Source organism: Lates calcarifer, linkage group LG23 (assembly GCF_001640805.2).
Source record: "Lates calcarifer isolate ASB-BC8 linkage group LG23, TLL_Latcal_v3, whole genome shotgun sequence".
Classification (NCBI taxonomy): Eukaryota; Metazoa; Chordata; class Actinopteri; family Centropomidae; genus Lates; species Lates calcarifer.
Genome location: NC_066855.1, coordinates 3,557,536 through 3,580,795, shown reverse-complemented (window position 1 = coordinate 3,580,795; position 23,260 = coordinate 3,557,536). Strand labels below are relative to the sequence as shown.

Genomic DNA, 23,260 nt, shown 5'->3' with positions numbered 1-23,260 from the left:
TAGCTAAAAATACTAACGTAATATATGTACGTTTTACCTCGTATTGCAACATTGGTAGTAATAAAAGATAATTTAACAATTTGTTCACCATAGAGACAACTGCAGTTGAATATAAATTGTTATATATCACAATTAAGCATTAGTAAAACACCTGTATATCATTAGAGCACTAAATTAGCATTGTTAGATCACTAAAACATAAGTTATCACGCTTATTAAGGATTGGTAGAAAACCAAAACGTTGTATTGTACACTATTACATTTTAAGAACAGTAATGAAGCACAAAAACATTATATATACGGTTATTACCTTTCAGATGTAATGTTTTATATTATATTTTTTGAGTTCCTGACATGACAAAAAAAATCCACTGTTTTGTTATCAAAGGAAATACATTTTGGCAATTCATACTTCAACCGAGTTTATTCTGAAGTGGGCTATTTGAGACAAATACTTTCCCCTTAGTTTTTCAGTTATCATTGCTTTTATGCTTTAATTAATCTTAAATAAGCTGTAAACTGCGAGTGTGTCTATGTTTGTACGGGCTGTGAAGGTTTTAGCTTAAGTTATTTGTTGTTATTGTCGGATTCTGCTGGATTCCCTAACTTTCCCAACAACTCACATGGCTCGAAAGTCAGACAGTGTCAGTGAAGGGTGCCTCTAAATTCTCTCCGACTGTTTTTATCTTTTTTCCTGAGAAGTTGTTGTTGCTGGGAACAGGGAAGGGCGGGTGGTCATGGAAAAGTTCTGGGATGCAGGGATTCCTTGTTTACATCCTCCCGGAGTACGCCGCGGGGGCGGGGTTAGCTCCGCCCTCATTCTTTAGGCCTGACGTCATTGTCGCTTGTGTTTTTTATGAATGAAAGAATCCAACCTCAGAGAGCAGCGGAGTAATTCCGGGAAAAGGCGGACTGACATTTTGTCGCCAGAGTCGCTTCGACCCAGCAGGTAAATGATCATTTTTCTCAAAATATTAACATTTAAAATATCTAGCTGGTGTTTATATGTAACAGGCGAACACTAGGGGACTGGTATCCGCCGGGGGACTCGCCAACCAACCAAGGACAAGTGAGCAGGCAGCTGTTTGCTTTAATCTCCCTTAGCTCGCCAGAAACCGTTGATGCTAGATGCTAACAGTTAACATTACTAGCATGTTTAAGATGATGCGGATATTTTGGCCCCGCTCGTCGCATTTAAGCCTCTATACTCGTAGCATTTGATAGCCAGAGGGTGTTCTCACCTCCCTATTTAACTGTATGCTTTAAAACAATTTAAATTGATAATTTAAAGTCCTACTAAAATGGATGTCGAGGGCACTCGTGATGGCTGTTTACTATAGCAGCAGCGCCTTCACCCCAAGCTGGCCAGCTCCTCTCCCTATAAGGACAAGGGTGGATTCTGGATGTAGTTAGATGAATAAACAGTTTCCAGGAGTGGTGTGTTAGGTATTTGTTATTTAGCTATGTAATATTAAACAGAAAAGACATCAGGCTGTTTTAACTTCACAAACCCTGTTGTAGCTTGCGTTTGGCAGTGCTGCGTTCACTTGTTGCGTTCCGCTTTACTTCAAAAGTACTATGTCCTCTAAAGTGATATTTATAGCAAAGTACAAACGTGGATATCCTGTGCTGTTTGGACAAAAACACACAGACGTGGTCACAGCTGGTTTTCCAGGGTTTGGACTGACTGGCAGTCTTAGCGGAGCTGAGCAAACGGTTTATTGCTGAATCACCCTGACTTTACGAAACGGCGGTCTCATCGGTTTACAGCCGGAGTCCGCCGGCTGGTTGGACAACCACTGTTGCTGCAACCTCCGCTTCCCACGCATTTCGGGAAATGGAGTTTATTGTCAGCACGCTACCGACCACTAATAACAAGTGTTTTATTTACTTTATTTGCATCAACACCTATTGTTCATGAGTTACAGGCCTAATGTGCAGTTAAAGCTCATTTTATTGTGAAGGAGCTCAGCTGGGGTTTAACAGGGGGTTTGCATTTGTAACTGAACTTGAATGCACCCTTAAAAATGAAACACCCTTTTAGAGGAAATGTGACTTTATAACTTAAATGCCTCCCTTTTGCTTGTATGGTTCCTCCTCCTGTCTGCATGGTCAACTCTTTGGGAGTGCAGTTTTGTTTTCTGAAGTATTGCTGGGGTCAGCAGAATAAATCAAATCTTGCCTTTGCATCATCTGGTAATGTAGGTTACTGTGTCTTTCATGTTTAGATTTTATAGCTTTGAAGCCATAAACAAAAGGTCATGAAAGCTTTCATAATAGCAAAGCAAACAAGATTAAAATCGAGGATGAAAATACCTAATTTATAGAGGTGTAATAAGCTTTTATAATTGAGGGTTCAAAAGCAAGCAGGAACCCAACTTACTTTAACTTGTTATTATCTTACATAAATCTTTAAAATTTTATTGTTGAAAGATTTACAGGAGTTAAGATGCCAAAAAAAGATGTCAAAGATCATAAATATACCCTGGAACTTAGCACAGACTGTAATGAAGAAGTGGTGAAATGACCTTGTCTGGATTTGTCTGTTTCTCAAAGAAAAATGATTGAAGCGTGAAGCGTTAGCTCATCAGACGAGCTGCCAAAAGTTCAACAGCAACCACAGGGCTGTATTTTGCCACGCATATGTGGTATCATGCAGTTTTGCTTGTTAACTTTTGTTTTTTAACACCGTTCTGGGCTGTAGTGTAACAAAATGAAAGTGAACTCACGCTAATAAGAAAGTCCAGTGTTACAACAAATAAGAAAGCAAACAGAGTCAGTCTCCCAAAGCTATGTGGGAAAACACCCTGTGGTTTGATGATGTCAAAGTTGAACTTGTTGGTTTAAATTTAATATTAATGAAATAAGATATTCGAGCTATGCAGCCAACAGAGCGCAGCTTCACATCAACACAGTGAGAGGCTTTCACCCATGTGGACTCTGTTCAGGATGGAGGTGAAGCGCGGAGTCATTTTATCAAGATGACAATGATCTTAAACCCCAAAGCCAAATCAACCAAGAAGTGACTTAGGGGAAAAATAACAGTTCAAGTTGGCTCACATAGAGGGTTGGACTTTAATCCCACACAACAACATTAGTGAGTTGACCTTATGAGGAGAGCAGGAAGTCCAAATGTGGTCTGTGTGAACTGTTTGGTGAGAAGAATGGCAGAAAATGTCCAAATACAGTGCGTTAAGGACTTATACAAACACTCTGACTGCTGCTATTACAGCGTGTTACTGGAAGAAGCAACTTAAGGTTGTGCAAACTTTGCCTTGTCGTGGTGTTTTAGCTCCCAACTTATAATAAAAAGTTGGGTTAGTGTGTTAAAATCTCTGCTTTAGTTTCACTTTGGGTCTCGTTTTTACAGTGGTTTTTAATGTTTAACAGAGAGAAAGATATCATGTAAAAATAGCCGCCTGGTCCTCCATTAGACGTTTTCACAATGAAAGCTTTGAACCGTTGGTATTGTGTTGACAAGAGGAAGTGTGGAGGGAATTGGTTAGGACACCTGCTTTGAGCAACCAAAGGGCAGACACATGATAACTTCCTCCTCACTATTCCAGCTAACAGAAAAAGGCATGTCGCTTTCAAAACCTCCTCTTCCTTTCATATCAAGCCGCAGAGTTTAATGAGAGAGCGCTTTTGGAGAAGCATGAACAATCTGCGGGTTCTCCTTTTCTTTATCGTGCATGACTGGCTGTCTTGTGAGCGGATGGTAAATGTCAGGCCAGATATGGACCAAAACAGCACGATGTCCTGAGTCACATGCGATAACTTACCTTTTTTTAATGTGTGTGTGTCCTGTTTCTGTTCTTCCAGAGTGTCTGTATCTGTGTTGACTGGTGCTTGGGGGGGAAAAACCGAAGACAGTTGGATCATGACGACAGAAAGAAACAGCAAAGCCCTGAAGGTAACACACAGCCAGAAATAAAACTGGGTTTTATTATTTCAAGAAGAATGAGTCATGTTTATGGCCCTCAGCTATTTTTACAAGAGGGAAAATGGCAATGTTGAAAAGAGGTTTTACTCTCCTCCCAGTTCAGTTGTTCTTTGATGTCATCTGTCAGTGTCTTTTACTCCTCTTCCTTCCATCTTTCCATCCAACTGCATCTCCCCTCTCCTCATATTATCCTCCTCTTCCCGTCAGGTGAAGCAGGAATGTGGCGAGAACGTGCCCTTCCTGTCGGACAGTGAGCTCATGTCCCTCTCGGTGCGGGAGCTGAACCTGCACCTGCGCGGCCTGTCCCGTGAGGAGATCCAGAAGTTGAAGCAGCGCCGCCGGACCTTGAAGAACCGGGGCTACGCCGCCAGCTGCCGGGTCAAACGGGTCTCCCAGCGCGAGGCCCTGGAGCAGCAGAAAATGGAGCTTCAGAGGGAGGTGGAGCGGCTCGGGGCCGAGAACGCCGGCATGAGGAAGGAGCTGGAGGGGCTCGGCGCGCGCCTGGCTGCTCTCCAGAGATTCGCCAGGGGCCTGGAGGCAGGAGGGGGCAACCTGCTGGCCACGGCCCCGCGCCTCAACACCGCCTCAGTCATCACCATCGTCAAGAGTCCACCACAGCCTCAGCCACAGAGAGAACAGGAGCCGTCCTAGAAGGAGCTGCTGGAACCAGACTCGGGGGGAGGGACGCACAACCTGCAATGCAAACACACACATTCACACACACACACACACCTACAGGCATACACATAATATACACATATACATGCTCAGAACAGGAAGACAATATTAGTAGGAAAATACTAAGCGCTTGTATGCGTCGCGCCTCGTTCACATTATGACATGCAGGAGTCGTTTGGTCCTGTGTGACACAGTGCTGACAGAGCGGTGTGTAATGTCACCAAACAGACAACAGCTGTGCTTAATTTTCCAAAGTAAGAGCCAGGAACGGTTGAAAAATCACGTCGGACCAGTGGAGGAGTCTTCGACTCAATGCTATTTTTATGACACTGCAGCTTAGTCAACTGAATTGCACAAAGTGCGTTTGTTTAGAAACACTCAGAACAATGCAGGAGATGTAAATGCGAACGAGGCGTCGAGCACCAATATATACACACACACACACACACACACACACACTCTCACTCTCACACACATGCACAAAACCCTCACGCTCATCCTCGCCCCGATCCTCACGGGGGCATAGACATAGACTAAAACTGGACTCTTTGACTGAAGCCAGACCAACCCAACCAGAGTTACTGTACATCTCCACTGCTCAGCAAAACCCAAGTCGGCCGACGCCGGCCGGCACTTTCTCTGATTGTGCTACTGGCAAAGAAAAAAAGAAAACAACAAGAGCAGGGCTTCTCCCCGCTTCAGTTTTATGGCACCTGACCAACAGCAAAAAAACACACCAGGGTGGAGCAGACGTACAGTAGGTGCTGCCTACTCCAGCTCTACAAAGTCTGCATTCCTGGTGCAGTTGTTGTCTGAAGTTACTGGGTTTTTCCTCACACCAGCTCCCGGGGTCATGTGTTTCTGCTAAAGGCAAGAAAGTGTCCCAAAGTATGAATCACTTGTCATTACTGCAGCGTTTCTCAACCTTGGTGTCACTTGATATCCAGGCGCGGATCATGGGAGATTTCCTAGACTAATGACATTTTTTTTTTTTTTTTTTTTTTTGGGGGGGGGGGCGCTTTGGTTAAGGATCATTTCTGCACAATAAATCTGGAGCTTCCTTCGTTCTCTTGAAAATAAAATACAGCAGAGGATTTTGGAAGCAAGAGTTATCACACAGTCCTGAAAAAGGTTGAGAAACACTGCATTTGTGAATCATAAATTCCTTCAAACTTGTTTATTTATTAGTTTTGGGATTCACCTGTCACTGCTCTTTACCTGTTCCTCCCCTCCATGTGAGGAGAAAGTAGTTTTGTATCACTAGTGTTCACATTTCTCACATTAATGCAGTGCCTTCAGCGTATGCAGGAGTTACAAGAATGCAAAACCTGAAGAGGGAAAAAGGTTACAAACAGCCTGTAATCGCTCCTTCTTGCCTGTTCATGACCACACATTTCCTTCTGTCTTTATGATTCCTCTCGATTCTCCTACTTTCGGAGCTCTAATCCCACACATTACTCATTTCACAATCCCTACTGTGCAGTAACTTTGCTACAGTCTACTGTGGCTTCCCTTTTTTTTCATGTCTGGTAGACTCCCAACAACAGATGTTGGTCATTTTGCTAAAAACGTGTCAAAGCGGAGTCGCATCTGGTAGGAATTACGCTCGAAATCGATGCAAATCCTCTGCATACATTCCCGTTTTTTTGTGTTCTTATTTGTAATGTTTGTACGTGCCGTTGAGAGACGAAAATGTTGAGTGACATTTATCAGAGATATATTCTATATTTTATTTGTATTTAAAGGTAGATATTATGAAAAGACAAGCTAACGAGTGCTGTGATGTTCTATCTGTTTTCAGAAGTACTTACTTATGACTAGTCTGGGGATATTCTCAAGTCTAATTATTGTGTTGTGGTGGCGACGATGATTACTTTACAAAATGTTAATTATTAGCTATGTAGAAATATGCTCAAAGCCAATGGCCATATTGCTGTATGATGATTTTTGTGTGTATGTTTTTGCCATGTTTGTACTGGCTTGTCATAGTGGATTCTTGGAGGGATATTATTTTTCTATGATGGTTTGTATGTTATTCGTGTGAGAAGCTTAAGGTCACTTATGAGTTGATTGGCTGGGGTCGACGGAAACGCAGGATAGACGAGTGGGGGGGAAACAGCGAGAGGGAGAAAGATGGAGACGAGGAGGAGACAAGAAGGTCGAGGAGTTGTCAGGATGATGATGGAGAAAGAAAGTAGACAAGGCGGACTGGGGAAGAAGGTAGAGAGAGAGAGAGAGAGAGGTGGCGTTTTATTCACTTGAACACCTCCATCGGTCATAGGCCTGTTTACAGGTCTGGATTTCATGGAGTCTAGGCCACTGAATAGTGCTAGCAATATCATTTATAAGCAGGCATTGTAACACATTAGACTGTGTTGACAAATAACTCCCTAAGATATGAGGCATATATTTAGCTATATGAATATCAGTGTGGCAAAGCATTTATTCTCAATATTTTAACGTCTCACATCTGTCAAATTGTGCTGGATGTTTTGTAATAACTTGCAAAACAAAAATGGTCTTTGTATTTATTACATGTATTTTTTCTATTGTGAAAATTTAAGTACATTGTCTATTTTATATATTAATTATAATAAATGTTGTACATATTGTACATAAAATGGTGTGTTTGTGATTATCAGCTAGATTGGAAGAGTAGATGCACACAGTGCGGTAGAGAAAGGAAGTGGATCTGCAGGATGTGATGTGTTGCACAAGTGATCGCTCCAGATCACAAGATAAACTCAGGGTTTAAGTATAAATGGTGAGCTGCTGCTTTTGACCAAGGATAACACTGACAAATCGAGTCGGTGGCATGAGAAAAATAATTATTAGAAAGGCGTAATTGCTCTTAATTCTTTTGCCAAAATCATAACGAATAAATTCTAAGTCATCGCCTCGATATACACCTGCAGTGTGTGCTGCAGCATAATTTGCTGACTCAGGTACATGAGCACAGCACTCATGTTTACTTCAGCTCCTCTGCTGAGTCCCTGATGCTCTCCTGTCAGTGTCAGGGGGATTTCAGCTGCGGCCTCATGCTTGTTTTGTGTTTTTACTTTGTTCAGTACTTGCACAACAAAATAATATGTTTAATTCAATGCAACAGTTTTGTTCTGTGATTTTAACTTTGACCAGTAGCACAGAGTTAACGTTAGTGTTTATTTAGTCATATTATTTTGCTTTGTGTTACTACTATATTTGTATATGGACAACAGACACATGCTGTTTTTCCAGTTCACTCTATTTCGTAATGGCAGGTGAAGAAAATGATGAAGCCTTCAAAATTAGCACATTCTAATTGTGGCAGGAAGTGACAGGGTTATGGGAAATGTGGTTTTAATTTTGAGATATGATACACATCCTACAAATACCACAGAGATTAATTCTCCAATGAAAATATAAAAAAGGCATCTAAATGTAAAAAACAATGTATGCTAGGTACCTTTTGAAATGCAGCATGGGGACAAAGGAGGGAAAACATGGTATCCTACATTTCCCATAATGCAACTCAGCCGTGTCACTAGACCTTCCCTGCCCACGTTTCATAAACGTTTTAAATCTTACTTGAGGAACCACAGAGCACCTCATGTGAATCAGACATCAGATATAAATAGTAAAAATCAAAGGGGTTTAACTTAAATACCAGACTAAATATCATTTATTATTTCTTTTCTGATATTCATCCATTACACATGAAATAGTAGCATCATGAGCAGCTTTAAAATATACAAAGAACTACAAACCAAAAGTCGCTGAAATAAAAAAGAGTCAATTATGAAAGTAAAAATACAAAACTAGGTCTTTGTTTGTCCTGTGCTTTACAGCATATGTGACTATTTAATCAAACACCACTACAACTCCTCCTGTAGACAGCACTTTAAACTATATTTACAACAACAGCCGGCAGCATTTTCTCAGCAATATTCATAAACATCTGATAAGAACATCTCAGCGAGAAAGTGAAAAAGAGTCTTAGCTGAAGAGTGAATTATGGCGTTAAGAGTGCAGACGGACACACTGTCTACTTTGTTTTCAAATAGTGAATTACTGTAATATCAGATGAGGAAACCTGCCTTGCAACAACAACAACAACAAAAAAAGTGCATTGGTTTGGATTTCATCGTCATTTCCACCCTGATAAGAAAGTGCAGAAGAAAACATTCTTCAAATTTTAAGACGCACTATCAGGTTCAACGCATCAACCCCAAAATATCAGCACTCATTGTCAAACATCTGTTGTGTTTGTTCGTGATTCCAACGTGAAGATGCAGTTTTAAAGACAGAAAACTCTAGTTTTTATGAGGGTTAGGGTTAGAGAGTAATTTGTAGCTGAATGAAGCTCAGGCATAGTAAAAAAAATCAAAAATAAAATCTAGTTTGTATCCATGTCAAAATGTAGTAATATAACTACACAGACAGCACTCAGCAGTGTCTAAAAATAGGCTGCGGCTTCTGTGCACAGACGTGGCATCCCTCCTATTTAAAAACTAATATTATGTCAAGCAGAAGTAGAAATAAAAAAAAAGACAGACCACTGTCTGAGGCCTTGGCTTTCTATTTTCTGCTGACACACACACACACACACACACACACACATGCACACACACACGCAGTGATGATCAGACAAAAAAAAAAGAAGAAAGACTGGCTCTCAAACAAAGCATTTTTTCCGTTACATGTGCACCGAGCTTAAAGTGTGTGATAATAACTGCCTGTCTGCTGGCAGATAAGAGTAGTGAATGTGTTCTTGTCATCAACACGCAGCCCCCTGGTGTTCACACAGAGGTACTGCAGCGCAGTGAAAGTAGTTACAGTAAACACGTCGGCAGACTTGCTCTGACTCATCCAAGATGACTCAAGAACTCCAATTATGAGTAAAAAATAACTCGCTCTGACTGCGGTGAAATTAAATCAGACAAAAAAAGGCCTGACTGGAACAGAACGGCATCGAAGTAAAAGAAAAAAACAACAATGTCAAGTTTACGCACTTGTTATTTTTAACTGAGACATAGCTGTAAATGCATAAGATGGAAATGTGGTGCACAGAATATATTTTTACATATTATAGCGCTAATATTCAGGTCTTAACTTTCAGATATACCTCAATATACATCAGATAAGAACTGTATAATGTGCAAACAATGTAGCTAAGCTGCAGACTTAAGTCCTTTCAAGCAAAAAAACTTAAAATACTGAAACCTTACTGGCTGACAAAGAAGTCCCTACAGTGGGCGTGTCAGGGCAAAAGCAGGAAACTCACTTATTTTGGACAAATAAGTACCTGGATCCAATCAGGACCATCATCACCTTTAAATACTAATTTAAAGTCAAACTGATTTATTTTATTTATTTTTTGCTAAGTAATCTTTGTATGCATGTCATTGGTGTTTGTTTTAATTCATGTACTGGTCAAATTTGTAATTATTAGAAAGTAGAAAGTTCGCTGTGATAGCTCCCCCCATGTTAAGTGTCTCCAGGGGGCGTGCTGTTTAAAATTCTGGTACCGACTGACATTATCATTACCGGATAATTTGATTAGTCCAATATCTGTTTGAGCGGGCGTTGAAAACAGCTCGTAATATCGCTTTGCTTCCAACAACCATGCAGGATGTTAGCTAGCTTAGGGCTGACGTTGTTAGCATGTGTACCATCTGTGATTCCAGCACTTCCTGTATGACTCCACTACTCTGTGTGTCACAAGAATAAAAGAGTAACACGTGGCCTGCTGGGGTTACAGGACTACTCCTTTCCATGAGTTCTGACACTTAACAGTCACCTCAGCTGCACTCATAACAGAGACAAACTCAGGCTAATGCTAGCTAGCTAGACCCTCTCCTCTCTATACTGTAGGCTAACAACAACACTGGGAGTTTCTGATTATTAAGAATGAATTAAATCATTTTGGAAAGTTACAAAAAAAGAAAAAAAGAGTTGAATTCATCTTTCAGTTTGACTTTAAATGCCTGCCTTTAACATTTGGAATCATGTATCTATATTAACAGAGGAAAGGTTTAATTCCTAAGAAAGAGCTCTACTGAGGACAATCATCTAAACTTAGCTTTAACCTATATTCCTCCTCTGTTTTTCCCTCAATCCTGTTAACCTACATTGTGGTCTGCTGCCTGAGAGAACCAGCTCGAGTTTTAATCCCAGCCGTTCAAATAACGCCCCAATTACACCAGTGTAATCCTGACCGGCTCTGCTGCTGCAGCCGCCCTTCACTCTTGCTGCCCACTGGAGCAGATGTACTGTATAATCTATAATCTGCTCTGCCTCACTCTTATCTGTTCCATCAATATCAATAACAACATTGATCCATACAACTCGTGCCTCTGACTTGGCTTCCCTCTAAATCCATCCCCTCACTGCAGTGAAGGATGTCCCTTAAAAATCCCACAACACGCCAGGGTTCACTTACACTTAATCTAATATTTTCCATAACATCACACCACATTTGTACCACAAGACTGCCACAACACTGAAAACAGCTTCTGTCTGAAGCACATTTATATGTTTTCAGACCAATTAATTAGTCTATTTTTTGCTAATTAAATTCTAAATATTATTCTCACATTCATAAAATTAAAAGTTTAAAACTTTTATAAAACTTAAATTATATTTTTCATTGCCAGTTATGGAAAAAAATCAATCTACTTCCAATTTTTAAGGATTTTCCTGACTGGGGAAACCTTGATAAACACAGTCAATGAGCATGTGAAAGCAACAGGGCTTTCAAAAACTAAAAACATGAACATCCATTAAGATGATTACACTGCCTCTGAGAAACACATATGAGCGAAGGAAACAGGACTGAGCTGAAATGTGAATTTATGCACCTATCTGAGCCAAAAAACTTTCATTCTTAAGTCAAGTATGATTCAGTATGTGCAAGTGTGACTCACAAACTTTCCAAAAGCTGACACAACCCTGTTTCTGGCCGGCGGTTTTAACACAAAATCAGCTTAGAGTGTTCCCACTGAATAAGACGCCCTGGGAAATGTGGGTGCAGAAATGTTTACGCAGGAAGGTCCTTGCATTCACGAGCGAGTCTTGAAAACAGGAAAAACAAACACGCAGCTCTATAATCAACCACACGTTTAAGAAGGCTGGCTGCACGGGAGGATTCAGGTTCCATCCGCCAGTAAAACATCAGTCTGAATAAGACTCAGCTGTGGTGCGATGAGTGCCTGTCTGTGTCATTTTTCCCACTTTAGAATTCGTCATCGGAGCTGAGGAGGAGGGTCTTTTCAGTGTCGCCACGGGCGCTGACGGCGCTGTGGGTGCGCGAGACGGACGGCGGCGCCCCCTGCTCCAGCGTCGACTGCTGGGTGTACTGCTGGTAGGCCGGGGAGAAGTTGTGGATGGCGTCTTGGACCATGTCGCCCGGGTTCATCGTCTCCTTCAGGCTGCTGGAGATGCTCTTCATGGGGGCGCAGCGGCCTGCAGGAGGCAGACGAGAGCAGAGCGTTAGAGGTTAGGAAATGGAGGTGAGAGAAGGAGAGAGAGTGTGAAGAGGGTTAAAGGAGAGGGTATAAAAGGATAGTAGAGAGAGGGAGAAAAGGGAGGAAGTAGAGGGTTAAAAGAAAAACAGCAGAAGGGGAAAACATTAACATTAATCAAATGAGGGGCGGAAGGAAGGGAATGAGTGAAAGAAGAAAAAAGAAGGTGGATGACAAGAGAGGAGACAAGAATAGAAGAAGAGAGGAGTGATTTAGAGGAGGGAGGAAAGGCTGGGAGAGGAAAAGAAGGGACGAAAAATATAGAGAAGAGAGGAATGGGGCATCAGTGATTTAGAGGATGTTCAACAGAGACAAAAGGAGGGAATGGGTGAAAGAGAAAAGAGGGGGTAAAGGGGGGATTGCACTGGGAGAGAGGATGTGATTTAAAGAGAGGGGACGGAAAGGGGAAAGAGATGGAGATGGATGCACGACAGGAAGGAATAAAAAGAGTAAAAACAGGTGGGAATGATGGAAATGAATAGGAAATGGTTTTGTAAGAGCGAAAAAGAAAGAGCAATGGTTACAGATAAACAGATTCACCCCCAAAAAAAAGAACAAAACAGAAACTAACTCAATACATCATCAGTATTTAACCTACCAAACTCTCCGTATGTGGGAACAGGTCCTTTATGGTGCAGCAGAAAGAGAAAAGAGACCAATGAAGATTGATGTGTAGAAACAGGAAAAAGGACACGACCCATTTGTTGTCAAGAAAATGTGAACAATGTAGGGGTAGGGCGCAAAAAGTAAGATGTTAAAAATAAAGGAAAAGAAAAGAATAAAGAGGAAAAATAAAGGAGCAGGTGGATTTTATTTTTGTTCGTTTTAAAAAGGAGGAAATGAAGCAGAAAGTTCACATTGAAAAAGACGGAAATAAAATGGAGACAAAACATATGAAAGGCTGTTTTTAGATTCTTCTGACAACAAATATTTTCATAAACATGCAACAAACATCATCTTCTCACCTTGCTGAATCGAGACTTTTGTCCATGTAGACTTTGTACGTGAAAGCGTGTCGCAGGGCTAGCGCCGCGAAAAACATCTCGATGCAGATGATGAAGTTCTGGTAACCGGCGGCGACCGTGCCCTCGCCGACAGACACCTCAGAGGAGTTGATCTGAGGGATGGCCCCGCACTTCTCCAGGATGGCCAGCAACATGCCTGAGCGCAAACGACAAGATGGGGACTTAATGAGGATAAATCTGTCCTCGCAGCACAAGATGACATTTTGTCAGTGCTGGTACCAGTTTATCTACCCTGCCAGAAGGAGAGGAAGATGACCGACTTGACCATGAAGAACTTGAGCATGGGGCTGTACGGGCTGAGCAGCTCCCTCGTGGAGAAGTAGAAGAGGAAAAGGGCGTACAGAGACAAACTGACAGAGATGTTGTAGATGATGGTTATGTACAAGTAACCACTGGCAACACTGTGGGAAAGAGAAGTCACAGAGAGTGATGTTAGTGGTGTTAATTCATGTCATTTTAATGTGATTTTGCTCTTATTATCTGCTGTTAGAGGTCATGCTAAAAGCCTAAATTCCCCATTAGAGATTAAAGTCTGAACTGATTAAGGGAGGAGGTGATGATCAGTCTGGGACATTCAATTAATCTAAAAATTAAAAGGAGTAATCCTCAAGTCCACTGTTTGTTTTTGTATCAACCTAAAACTCAGTCCAGGTTCAGCTCCTTCCTGCCTCCTTGGCTGCAGCACTTACTTGAAGTCTCCGTCCTTGTATTTGCCGTAGGCCTGCAGGATGACGGTGATGATGGCCATGAGTGGTTTGACCACACAGAACTGCAGGGTGGCCTGCTTACAGAAGCGCAGGAAGCCGATGGAGTAGGCCTTTCCCCTCAGGCAGCAGGTACCGTACATACAGCTGGACCTGACGGGACAGAGCTCGGTTTACTCTTACTGAAGCACAAGAGTCGGTTCTGATATCTGCGGGGGATTAACAGCAGCAAAACGTGCAGGATACGGCAGGAAAATTCTCATCTCCTTTAATTTGTGCCTGGCTGCAACAACTTGTTGTTAAAAAGGGGTTTTTGGAATCGAATCCTTCTGCGGGAGAAATCTGAGACTTACTCGATGGGTTTCCCTCGGATCTCAGCCATGATGGCGCTCTCTCCTCCGAGGTATTCGTAGCACAGACTCAGGAAGTTGTAAATCACAAACGCTGGAGGGAAAACAAGGAAAGAGAAAGGATTTGTTGTTATTACCTCTGAGCAGACTGTATTTCTAATATCCACGGTAGCCCCAAACAGGCCACTGACACTGACAGTAAATGCTAATGTAACAGCTTCCAACCTAATCTTATGTAATATTTCTCTAGACGTGATAAGAGTTGAATATTAAAGGTACACTTGTCGACATGTAGTAACACTGAGAAAACAGTTCAAACTGTAATGCCACAAACTAAGAAAAAAATAGAGCAGAGTGAATCACCCACAAACCCCCCACAGTCACACAAACACAAAACACTTCCTGTCACACTGGTTTTGACTTCTGCAAGTAAACATGTTGCAGAATCATGAGTTATTTATGTGTTATGTTCTAACCGACGTGCTGACTGTAGTTTAAAAACAGCAGCTGACCACACTTGTTGCAGTGAGGTGTTCAACTTGTATTATTTCAGCAGGACACTAAGGAATGACAACATGAAATATTACATTAAAGATGTCACTAAAAATAAACTAGGGTGTGACTCCAAAGTCTAAAAATGCTTTACACGCTATCAGTTGATTCATTCCACATTTATTTAATCATAATAATCTAAAACTATCAGTATGATCAGAGTCCAGAATTATCCTCCTTTCTCATCTAAAAACTTTGTACCAGTCAAGACAATAACTTAAAAACAACAATGTAAAAACAGTGTGACAATTTATCACCTACATGTGCAGCTGCAGACATATGTTTGGTCACATGTTTACCATATTAACTCCTACAGGGTGATAATGTGTCAGTGTTGTGTTTATAGTTTGCTGTGCTGTCCCCATGAGGCCGAAAAAGAAACAAACTTGTTGCAAATCTCCTGAGAAGAATGTAAAGGCAGCAGTAAATGGCAGGTGTCACAGGGTGGAGGCCTCCTCGACAAGAGCAGTTTCATTTCAATCGTCAGTCAAATAATCCCAGAGTTTAATCTCTAAGTGAAGCACGTTGGTCTGTGTTTGTTGTTTTTAAATATTCTCCTACAAATAAGTTGACTTGACTAACCCCAAACTTTTGCACATGCCACAATTATTATATTTATCATCTATTTTTTTAAAAGTGAAATATAAAGTAACAGTGCATTAACATTTAGTGGAGGTTGTATTTACTTTTTTCACTTCAAAAATCGACAAAAATTCCCTGAATTCCTGATTTTTGCACGCCGCCTCATATCTGTCGTGTCTTGAGTTTCTTAAATTTCATTGTGCAACCTTTATATTGCAACAGACTGGACCAGCACATGTTGGAAACAAATTCTGCTTAATTCTGCAATTCTGGTGAAGTCTTATTTGGGTGTCTTATTAAGAAATAAGACGATATGTAAGTGACACAATAATCCTTTCTGAGAGTAGGGGACCAAAGTAAGGGTATAATGAAGATATATGAACTGTAGTGGGAATGTTAAGAGAGAGAGGGCTGAAATATACTTTCTCATAAACTGTAAGAACCTCTACAGAAGCATGTGTCTTCACGGTGATGTAGTTAAATATACAGGCATGAGAGTAGATGAATTAAAGGGGGAAGGAGTTTCTTAAATATTAAGTCATGATTTTGTTGCTTAAATCTATTAAACCTACATAGATTTCACAGGGTTTATCACTGTTTGTAGGTCACTGTTCAGACAATAACAGTCAGGGAAAGGTCCTCCTAAATACAGTAATCCCAGCAGGTCCATGTATATGTAATTGTGGTCACAGAAATCACAGACTATGAATGAGATAAAGTCGTCTCTGTTGGCATCAACATCAAGCCTTTCCCCCGTGTGACTTATTTTCACCTGACAGTCTCCTGCGAGCGGGGGATCATCTCCCCTCTGTGCCGCTGTGGTGAGAGGCCGATGACGACCAAGACGCTCATAAAAAACACAACCAGGCTAATCCTGTAAACCCCTGAGGAGCTTCCTAACCCTGTGTGTGTGCGTGTGTGTGTGCACATTTGCACATACACACACACGCGTTGTGTTTGTGTGGCTGTGCATGGGAGGTGAAATAGGGTGAGTGTATCAGTTCGCTGTGAAAGTGTGAAAAAGGGTTATATCTTGGGTATGCCGCGGTGTGTGTGTGTGTGTGTGTGTGTGTGAGGGTGGGTGGAAGTTTCAGTGTGTGCTGTAGTGTGTCACCACACACACACACACACACACGTCTCAGCGCAGATCTCAGCTGCACTAATGACGGTGATTCTTGTTATGTCAGCTGAGTATTTTCCTTTTCTACCTCCCTGACAGTACCTCTACTCCACCCATCCACCCACACACACACACACACACACTCACAAAACTTCGTCACTGGTGTCCTGTCTGACGTCAGACACCTGTCAGACAACACTGAGGTAATAAGATGCCACACATGCCTGTTCACTGCCTGACTTGAACACAAAAGCTGGTGCACAGAGCTGAGTGCTGAGAACTGGTCGATGTGCTCCGAGCTGAGCTCTCCGAGTCTCAGCTGTTTACCTTCACCTCTCCCTGAGGACCCCCCCCCCCCCTCCCCTGTCAGCACTGTTCGTTGCCATGGTGATACAGTAGGCCTACATACAATGAGGATAGGAACTTTGCAGCAAGTTTGGTTGAGAGAAACTCATTATCTAATGTGGCCATTCAAGCTGATGAGGACGATTTGTGAGCACAGTTGCCATGCAACAGGTTGGTCATCCCTGCCGAGGAGCAGATCGAGCAGGCTCGCCAAGCATTGTGGGAAGGTGGAGGAGGAGGAGGGAGGGCAAACAGAAGGAGGAGGGGGAGGGAGAGAAGGAGAAGTGAAGAAGGAGGGAGGATGATGCCAAGAGAAGAGGAGGAGAGCCATCTGTGTGAGGGAGTGATATGACGACCACTGATACTGACGCCACTTCCTGCCAAAAGCAGAACCATACACAGAGCAGCGCCCCCACTCCACATCCGAAAGCGTGTGACATCATCGGTTCGCCAACACAGGAAGTGACACCCGAGCCGTTTTGCGTCGCAGTGAGCTGACTATTTCTATCCTGAGCGTCACAATTGACTGTGGAGGCGGTCAACTGCTTTATGCCCATTCAAAATTTGAGCAACAGTCAGACATTCAGAGGCGGCAGGCGGCGTTTTGTGCATTTGCGTCATCCATCAGCTCAGCAAAGCTGCCATATTCATGCCAGACTTTTCTGACATGACACAAATAAATAAAGTCCATATTCTAACGGAGTCAGGCTACAGTGAGCTTCCACTAGATCCCAGGCACATTAACTTTCAAAATAACATAAAAATTACAAAAATATCCAGCATCATAGCAACTGAAAATGAGCTGGGAATGAAAACTAGCTCCTGTCTTAATACATATGGACGTTTAAAACATTCAGAAAACTCTGAACAAGCAGGACAACAATCAGCATGTCTGAGATGTTTAAAATGTTACAGTTAAAGGTCAAAGAGGAGAGTACTGCAGGTACTATAAAAATGACTTGTAAAAGATATAAAGTACAGACTTTGATAGAGAGATGAGATGATCATTAACTTTAATGTAGCCAAATAAACAAGGCTAGGAAAGCTTGCTTCCTCTTTATCTGCTACAAGACCATTAAAACTTTTAGAAAATCTAAATCTAATAAAGGTGAGAGGGCACTCTGTAAAATAAACATTCACTGTGTGGGTGGAATAATTTAACGATGGCTGTTCATCTCCAATCTCATCGGATCACAATGTGTATCAGCAACTCAGCTGGAAAAGTTGCCGACAATGAGGTAGATTTTAATCAGGAAATTCTATCAGAACAGAATGCCATTAAATGTGTGTTTATTGAAGACATCCAAGTTGAGAGACCAGAGTTTTGTTCTTGTCTAATCTAGTGTCAAAACATGACCACGCCCTTACCCTCGTAGCAGTCCCTGACAGTGTCGAAGTACACGTAGTACTGGTCGTTGGTGAAGAAGAGGAGGCTGAGCCAGGAGTCAAAGGCATAGATAGGAACGATGAAGAGGATCCTCACGATGTGGCGCTGTTCCCTGGGTGAGCTGTAAAAACGAAGATGCATGTAGATCTGGAAAAGACAGAAGAGACACGTTTAAATACTGACAGACTTCTTGAAGCAGAATTGACTTTTTATACATAAAGCGTTGAACTAGAAACCGTGGAGAATATAAGTTTAGAACATCAACACTAGGCTACAGTAAAACTCACATAGTCACAAGTATATTAAACTCTTACATAGGAAGATAAGACAGTCTACATGTTAGGCTGGAACAGACCTTTTAAAAACTTTAAAAGATAAAAATAAAATTATTTAGTCACTGTCTGTGTCTGAAATCACTCACTTCATCATTCTGTAGTGCTGTCCAAATGTGTAGTGATATTTAATATACTCTATACAGTGGACTCAAAGTGAAAAGTAGTGTACAACCGATGATCACTAACCAAGCAATATATACCATTATACATTGCATTTGTGCTGTGAGAGAGTGAAAACAGCAGACAGACAGGGGGAGAGCGAGTCAAACGAGTTTACTTGTGTGGCACATTTCAACAACAAGGAAATTCAACACTTCTTATGTGAAACTTACAGTAAGACAATGTGTAACACATAAATGGACATTTAAACACAATTAAATATAGTTATTAAGGAGTTAAGAGATTAGAAAATTTAAAAAAGCTAAAAAAAGAAAAATCAGAATAGACAAATAGGATATAAGAATAAAAGTTACAATGCAGAGCAATAAATTTCTCATAAACATCAATTTGATTTAATATAAGGCAGTGGCAAACTGAAAATATTTATTAAGGATGGTCCACCAGCTGACGTTGATCTGGCTCGTTTTAATTGTGCAACAGCAAAGACGTAATTTACAGCGCAGAGAAAACAACCTGAGACAGACAGACAGTGAGTAGGAGGTTTTGAATGAAAAAATAAATCTTGTATCTATGTGTTTTTCTTTTTCCCCACACTGATTTCATACAGGCTTTTCATCCACCTGGATCAAGTGTCACCTTCGTTTATGTGTGTGTGTTTGTGCGTATTCATGCTCAGTATCACAAACACCTGCTGAGGGATGTTGCCAAGCAACCTCTGCCCTTCTCTGGGCCTGAGCAGATGCGTGTGTTTTCAGGATCACATCACCTGTGCATTAAACAACAAACACACACACACCTGCCGCCACATCAAGTTTACATCTCTGCAAGCACTGACTTCAGAAAACCAAGTCTGCCCAGTCAAACCTCATCACTTCTTTTCATAAATAAATAAAAGCAGTATCGCTCAGTTTAAGTGGAATTAAAAACACGGATGGTTTACAGCCCCTCCCCTCTCCCCCGTGCTGTTTGGGAGTTGTTACCTGGTGACAGGTGAGGATGAGCGCGGTCCAGACGAAGAAGCCAGACACAGCCTGTGCTGCAGGAGTCATGAGGAAGATAGGCTGCTCTGGGCTCAATCGTGGGGCTTCAGGGAGCCAGGAAATGTTGGGGCCCACTGGGGCTGCCGTGGGCGGGGGGCCAGGCGCCGCGGCCAGGGGGGAGTCTTCCCCGAGCCTCTCTGAAAGCGGCACGTCTCGCCTCCACAGCCTCAACATCTGGAAGCGACACAGAGGGTCTCAGATTTAAAAATATGTGACGGTGACCACTGAAACTGAAACTCTGAAACAATCCATAAAGTATGAACATACATTTCTACTGGTAATCATCAACCTGGAGTATAGATCACACACTCTGTTATCAATGCAATGTGTGATCTGAGACAGGAAGCCAGATAGAGGACAAACACAGACACACAACAGGTCAACATTTCACTATGAGTCAAGAATGTGTGCATGACAATTACACAGTAGTGTTAGTATCCCCCTATAGAGAGAAAATCAATCTGTTCCTACGTCTCCCAGAATGCTGTTTGACCCCTGCCAACTAACATGCCCCAACATCATCATCTACTACTCTGCTGTTGTTTTAGGTGGAGCATGCATGGGAGCAAGTTAACAAAGAAGCAATGTGTAATTTAGCTGCAAGGCATTCTGGTATTTTGAGGCTGAAATATGGGGACAAAACTACAAAATCTACTAGGGCTGACAACAAAATCTCACTCTTAAGTCTTGTGTTATTAATCAATGAAATGTGACATTGTCAAATCCAAAACTATCAGAAACACGTATAAGGATGCATCTTCCCACCTCTGCTATCACAGATATTTCCATATCAAACGAGTGAGTCAAACAATAATCAACAGCCTACAGCCCGACCAAATTTAGGTGGAGACGAACGAAAGATGTCATGTATGCTTGCTGCATTCACCGTCCACCGCTCCTGAAGAGGACGGGACTTGGAAGTGGCCAGAAGACATGTTACATAAGCAGCAGCAGCTTGGATGGTACAGTCATGTTCTCAGGGTGCGTTTGTTCCTGTGCTCTGACAGACAGATGTCATGCTAGACTGAGCTTTAGGGGTGGTGGTTGTGGTGGTGGGGGACTGATGGGATCTTGATGTTACTGAGGTGGAGAGTGGGTGTCCACACAAGCACACACAAAATACAAGACACAAGCAGAGATTACAATACTGAAAGAGTGGGTATAAGGACTAAAAATGGCTTCACCCTTCGTTCTGACCTATTATGTCTCGACTGGCAGAGTAGCGTGACAACTGAAAGTCACACAGCACAGAGAACACACAGCAGAGACAATGACAGGCTGACATAATACTATCCCTCACACAAGAGGCGCCATTTAGTTTCTTTAAAACACTAATGACGTTAACATCAAGTGATTGAATTTAGTGGTTCGATAAAAGGAATTAGGCTGCTTTCATGTATTTATATGTGAGACAGAGAGGAGTTATGGTTTTTCTTTGTGTGTGTGTGTGTAAGAGAGAGAGAGAGAGAGAGAGAAAGCGAGGGCAGGTCATTTGTATTGGTTTGCCAGGGCTCAGCAGATCCACATGTCAACAAGAGCAAGTGAAGGCATCACCAACCACACACACACACAATACCAGTGACAGTGAAATGATGCTGTTCATGTTGGAGCAAAAGGACATCTGTGTGTTTCATTTGAAAGTCAAAAAAGGTCACACACACAGAGACACACACAGGGGAAGAATATATCAGAGAGGCAGGGGGGCAGTAATAGAGCACAGCAACAGATGGGAAGGGGTGACGACAGGGAGGGGGGGCAGACAGGGTGTGTTTATAATTCATAATAAGTAATGATATGGGTGACAGCCAGACTGGATTATCATACCGACTGAAACAACAACAACACAGGGATTTATTCAGCAGAAAGCCACTAAAACATGTTGGCACCTCTGTTTTGGCATTACCGCCATAACAGTGATTTTATTGTACTGTGATTTAATGCTGCTGGTAAATATGATTTAACGAGTTTGAGTGACACAGAAATGGCGCTAAAACACAAACAAGTGAGCTACAAACGTGCAGAGATTGAAAAGACTCACCTTTTTCTAATAATAGCAACAATTCACAGACGAACTTAAACCTGTAATTGAGAAAGGAAACACTAATTAGACGGGTTAAGAACGTGTCGGTGTAAAGTTAAAAGCATTTCTCACCTCTTTTAGGAGACTAGACTCACCTTTTAAAATTGGCTACTGATTTAAAAGCCTCCTCAGCTCCGCTAGACAAACTAACGACCAGAAATAACCGACAAACGGCCCTAATTCCTCTTCAGAGTCGCACCGTTGCTCCCCGGACATCCATGTTGAGCCGTGAACGGACTGCTCCGTCAATCTCCGCGTCTCCCCCAGAAGAAAGAAAAAAACTTACCCCTAAAGTTTGTCTCTCATGTTAAACACTTTCTGTATTATCGTTTTAATAGTTCTGTCGGTCCGCTAACATTGTCTAAAGTCAGTGTTTCTGGAGTTAAAACAAAAAACTCCGTCAATCCTCTCCGTTCCTGCTCCTCCACTCCGCTGACTTCAGACCAATCCCTGACGGATTAACGGCAGATCAGACTGACCACGCCCACTCCGCGAGGACGAGCCGGCTCAGCCAATCACACGCTGACTAACGCAGGAAAGGGGGCGGGTTTTGCGCCAATGAGACGCTGAGCATGCGCGGATCTATTCTTGGTTCAGCAGCAGCAGCAGTGGAGCTGTGGGAGATGTTCAGAGGAAGGTGAACACTGCTCCTACACACTCAATGATTAATTATTAGTTTAGGACTTCCTGTCCTAATTGTGTAGTCAGAGTGTGTGGGCAACAAATACTCACCATAATAACAAGTGGTACTTTTGTTATGTCATATTGTCCTTTTTAATTTTGAGTACAAGTAACTTTATGTAAAGCTTTGTTTTGTCTAAGCTTTGTTATTTTTTTTCAAGGACTTTCAAGGCCCCTCTGTGGATCATTTTCACCACCTGTAATAGCAGGAAAAAGACAGGTGTAATGAATAGGGTTAAAAATGTATAGGTGCCATCTTTATGCCTCAGTAAGCTGTGGTTGAAGAGATATTCAGTGTCCATCAAAGCAGCATTACTATGATATAAAAGTATTTTATTGCAGTTTTTGAAGTTAAACTACAGACATATTATGAGCAAAATGTACTTAGAGAGTACCAGTATCATTATGCATCAGAATGGGCCCTGTCAGAGTTATCATTGTGTATTATTTTATAAAATTATTAAATATATTAACATATAAGGACCAAAAATATTTAATACACTGTTTATAGTTAAATCTGCAACAATGCATGATATTCTGTTAAGTGTATTGTGTTTAAAATGTGTTTTCTTTGTTCAATTTTAATCTGCAGAGTAACAAATAACCATATTGTCAGATAAATGGAGTGGAGTTAAAAGTAAAACATCTTACTAAGATTTTGTTTTGTTTTGTTTTTGGTCAAACTAATGCCTCCAGTATCAAGAATTATTGTCCAACTCTCAAAAGAAAAGAAAAAAATGAAAGAAAATCAACTGTATCTATATGAAAGGGATGAATTTAACATTTATCACTTGCTTAAAATAAAAGTTTAAGGGG

At 41.7% G+C, this 23,260-nt stretch overlaps 2 protein-coding genes across 4 annotated transcripts; one reads left to right on the top strand and one right to left on the bottom strand.

Annotated features, from left to right (window-relative positions):
- Nucleotides 1-828: 828 nt before the first annotated feature.
- On the top strand, nucleotides 829-7,242 carry maff (v-maf avian musculoaponeurotic fibrosarcoma oncogene homolog F). Of its 2 annotated transcripts, none has more exons than XM_018685484.2 (3): nucleotides 829-949; nucleotides 3,823-3,913; nucleotides 4,151-7,242. In XM_018685484.2, the coding sequence occupies exons 1-3, from the start codon at nucleotides 861-863 to the stop codon at nucleotides 4,592-4,594; spliced, it is 624 nt and encodes a 207-aa protein (XP_018541000.1). In that variant the 5' UTR covers nucleotides 829-860; the 3' UTR covers nucleotides 4,595-7,242. The 2 variants fall into 2 exon arrangements, with proteins under 2 accessions (XP_018541000.1, XP_050922264.1); XM_051066307.1 differs by lacking the exon at nucleotides 829-949 and adding an exon at nucleotides 1,051-1,069.
- On the bottom strand, nucleotides 5,632-22,232 carry tmem184ba (transmembrane protein 184ba). Of its 2 annotated transcripts, XM_018685483.2 has the most exons (10): nucleotides 21,859-22,232; nucleotides 21,722-21,762; nucleotides 19,624-19,857; nucleotides 18,170-18,335; nucleotides 14,206-14,296; nucleotides 13,838-14,005; nucleotides 13,380-13,549; nucleotides 13,092-13,284; nucleotides 12,722-12,750; nucleotides 5,632-12,064 (listed from the first exon to the last, which is right to left on the bottom strand). In XM_018685483.2, the coding sequence occupies exons 3-10, from the start codon at nucleotides 19,855-19,857 to the stop codon at nucleotides 11,835-11,837; spliced, it is 1,281 nt and encodes a 426-aa protein (XP_018540999.1). In that variant the 5' UTR covers nucleotides 21,722-21,762; nucleotides 21,859-22,232; the 3' UTR covers nucleotides 5,632-11,834. The 2 variants fall into 2 exon arrangements, with proteins under 2 accessions (XP_018540999.1, XP_018540996.2); XM_018685480.2 differs by lacking the exons at nucleotides 5,632-12,064; nucleotides 12,722-12,750 and having other exon boundaries at nucleotides 13,070-13,284; nucleotides 21,722-21,783.
- Between the last annotated feature and the right edge of the window lie 1,028 nt (nucleotides 22,233-23,260).

Coding starts and splice junctions, on each gene's coding strand:
- maff (XM_018685484.2), top strand. CDS start 861: ATGAAAGAATCCAACCTCAGAGAGCAGCGGAGTAATTCCGGGAAAAGG. Junction 950..3,822: donor GAGTCGCTTCGACCCAGCAG/GTAAATGATCAT, acceptor CTGTTCTTCCAG/AGTGTCTGTATCTGTGTTGA. Junction 3,914..4,150: donor GAAACAGCAAAGCCCTGAAG/GTAACACACAGC, acceptor TCTTCCCGTCAG/GTGAAGCAGGAATGTGGCGA.
- tmem184ba (XM_018685483.2), bottom strand. CDS start 19,857: ATGTTGAGGCTGTGGAGGCGAGACGTGCCGCTTTCAGAGAGGCTCGGG. Junction 12,751..13,091: donor GACAAAAGTCTCGATTCAGC/AAGGTGAGAAGA, acceptor GCTGCACCATAA/AGGACCTGTTCCCACATACG. Junction 12,065..12,721: donor TCCCACATACGGAGAGTTTG/GTAGGTTAAATA, acceptor TGCCTCCTGCAG/GCCGCTGCGCCCCCATGAAG.